General features: G+C 51.6%; 1 protein-coding gene across 1 annotated transcript in view; it reads left to right on the top strand.

Annotated features, from left to right (window-relative positions):
* Positions 1-226: 226 nt before the first annotated feature.
* The window catches only part of RPN2 (ribophorin II), a 38,796-nt gene continuing 35,981 nt past the window's right edge, over positions 227-3,041 (top strand). The window contains exons 1-2 of the mRNA XM_034787493.1: positions 227-380; positions 1,733-1,926. Of these exons, the coding sequence (XP_034643384.1) occupies positions 368-380; positions 1,733-1,926 (207 nt within the window). The 5' untranslated portion in view covers positions 227-367. The remainder of the gene's footprint in view (positions 381-1,732; positions 1,927-3,041) is intronic.

Raw genomic sequence — 3,041 nt, 5'->3', positions numbered from 1 at the left:
AACCTGCCTCCCTTCAGTTGAGTGGCTGGGCATCCAACCAATCAGCGAAATACACATCCCAGCCAGGGCCCCGCCCCTCTCCCGAAGCGACCCGGTTGGAATGAACCACGCGGCCTCACTAGGGAGGGGGGATAATTTGGAATCGTCTCCGCGCTGCTCCCATCCCCACCCACCTCCCAGGGCGCGTTGTGCTTGTTCCCGGTTCGGCAGGGACGAGACGGATCAATTCACCAGCGCCCACTGCTGTTTGACTCCCTTCGCGTCCCTTCCACGCCCCCCCTCCCTGCGGAGCCGGGTGGTACGGGCCGGCGCCCTGGGCGGAAGCAGACACGTTTCTGCTTCCCTTGGTGAGGCGGCCAGGGGCAGAATGGCGGCCCCGGGTAAGGAGCAGCCCCTCCCCCCCTTCCCGGGGCAGCGGCGGGGGTGCACTGCCAGCCTCCCCCTGTAGGGCGAGATGGTTCCGCCTGTCGGGGGTGCTCCCCTCCCGCCCCCCACTCAGGTGGGGCCAGGGCCGCACGGTCTGGGGAGGCGCGATCCCGGGCCGGTACGCGGCAGCCCTAGGGGGGCTGGTCTGCCCCGGCGCACGGGGCGTGTGGGCTCCCCTATGCCCCAGCCCTAGGGGGCCGCTGCGGGATCCGTTATCTCCCTGCCCGGGGAGTTTGTGTGGCCTCCCTTCATGTTGCCCGGGGGCTGCCTGACCTAGACACGAGGGGTTCCGGGTGTAGGTTGTGTCATTGTGTTGGCAGAAGGAGGCTTCGCAGGTTCCCTACAGATGGTCAGGCTCGGGCCTTGCTAGTTCCCCTCTGGAAGTGCATTTCATGGCCGGATCCCCATACTTCCCCTGGGCTTTGCGACCTGCACTGTCCCGGGGAAGCACGGCAGTCACACTGGCTCATAGATTGAAATGGGGCTTGAATGTACTTGGGGCTTGATCCATTGATGGTTTTGAAAATTAGGTCAAGAACTGTTAGCCTGACCTGGTTCTCTTTCTCTGTTCTTGTGTTCTCTATTTTAATGCAGTCGTCCCACCCCTTGTCATTCCTTTTTCCCTTGCCTTTTCCCACAGGGCTGCCAGTATTGGACAATTACGCTAGCACTGTCTATTTCTAGTAGTGCTGTTGGCGATTTTCCATCTGGTAGTGGAAAATAAAGGTCAGCAGGGCACAATTGTGCAGTCGGGGTGCATCCCACACTGAAATCTTTACTGCACTTAGTTTCCCCAGCTGCCCTCCGTCTAGTTCTCCCCACTTGGGAGCCCTTTCGGTTATGTAGGAACCAAGTCAAATCTTTAGCACCGTAAACTGCTCAAAAGGGACTCCTAAGCAGTCCTGCACCTTAAATAGTATCTTTCACTTGTCTATAATATTCTTGCAAAGCCTTATGTCACCACGTCTGACTTGAACAGTTTTACTGGTCACTATTCAGAACTGTCAAAATTATTCAGAGGCTGCTGTCGGTTGCCTCTTGGGATTGGAGAGCATCACCTCTGCAGTGCTCCCAGCCTGTGCTATCCAGAAGAATGAGAGACCAAAAGTGGCCTTCAGACTAAGTTCCCCTGCTCAGTTCTGTGGAGTGGATGGGCCAGAATAGGTATTTCCATTTGAAGTGTTTTTAAGTTGGGTGGACCACAGTAACTGCTAGTCCAGCAATGCTAACTATTCACTAATGCCAAACATGCCTTCGGTTAATGAAACAAAATGCACTGTGTTCAATAGCATCTTTCTTTTTTCAGGTTCACACACCCTCTTCATCTTGGCTCTAACGTTTGTGGCCAGCATCCGAGCCCTGACACCTACCCATTATCTCACAAGGCGTGATGTGGAGAGACTGAAAGCTTCCTTGGACCGCCCATTCAATGATTTAGAAGCTGCTTTTTACTCCATCGTAGGACTCAGCAAGCTGGGACTGCAAGTGTCTGATGAACAAGTGAGGAGATGCTGCAATAAATTGTATTGTCATAAAAAATTCACCTCTCTCCCTCTCACCCTTTTTTATCTGGAGATCTTTTTCATATGTTGCTAAATCCTAGGTTTTGAGACCAGTTGGAAGCATTTCTGCCTATCAGTAACTTGGATAGGTACTTCCGGCTGCCCTAAGTATTTCCAAAAGCAGTAACATTAGAATGGTGCCTGAAATAACTTACTAATATTAATTATTGGTCTTCTTTCAAGCTAAGGATCTCAGTTTTCTTGAGCTATTGTGTTGTACTGTAGAAACAAATATAATGCAGGAAGTGCAGCATTTTGTTGATCTGTGATCAGTAACACTGATTGTGAATTTTACCCCTACCGTACTATAGTACTATACTGCATTTTATTCAGGAAAACTCACAACTACATTTTCCTCTCCAGTAGATCATGCTTAATAACAACCCGGATATTAACAGATTCTGGTTAATAGCAGCACTTGCTGGGAATTAGTCCCATGCCATTTATTTTATTGTTAATGGGGCTTGGATATTGGCAACAGGCATGCAGGCACACAAGGACCTCACAGGAGGTAAGGGGTGCAGGCTACGAGGGGAGCATGTGGCAGGGCAGTAATTGGGAGAAGAGCTGCAGTTTGAATGCTGATGCTGTGTGGTACCTCTCACTGTGCTCTCCACGCTGTGCCCTGCCAGGGAGCTGCAGCCAGGGAAGAAAGTGCTGGGACATGCTGAGTCCCAACCCCCGGAGAGCATAGGGAGAGGTGCCATGCGCCTTCAGGGGCCCCCAGCACTCCTACTCCCCATAGAAAGCCTTGGCATCTAGGCTGCAGCCCACCTGCTGTCCTGCCCACAGGCAATTTTGCAGGGCTGTAACCAGGAGAGGCACATCCCAGCGCTTTCTTCCCTGGCTGCAGTCTCACAAATCTGCCTTCTGCTTATTGGGAACTGCTGGATAATAGCAACATTTTGCTGACAACTGAGGCATTGCTAATAAGCAGAATCTACTGTAGTTACTACTCAGAAAATGTCAGTACTGACAAGACCATTCATTTTACTACATTAGCTTGCAGTTGTATTAGCATACCTTTCAACTCACTTTGTCATTGAAAAAAGA

This window comes from Trachemys scripta, chromosome 12 (genome assembly GCF_013100865.1).
Source record: "Trachemys scripta elegans isolate TJP31775 chromosome 12, CAS_Tse_1.0, whole genome shotgun sequence".
In the NCBI taxonomy this organism is placed as follows: Eukaryota; Metazoa; Chordata; order Testudines; family Emydidae; genus Trachemys; species Trachemys scripta.
This window is presented reverse-complemented; position numbering and strand designations above follow the sequence as displayed.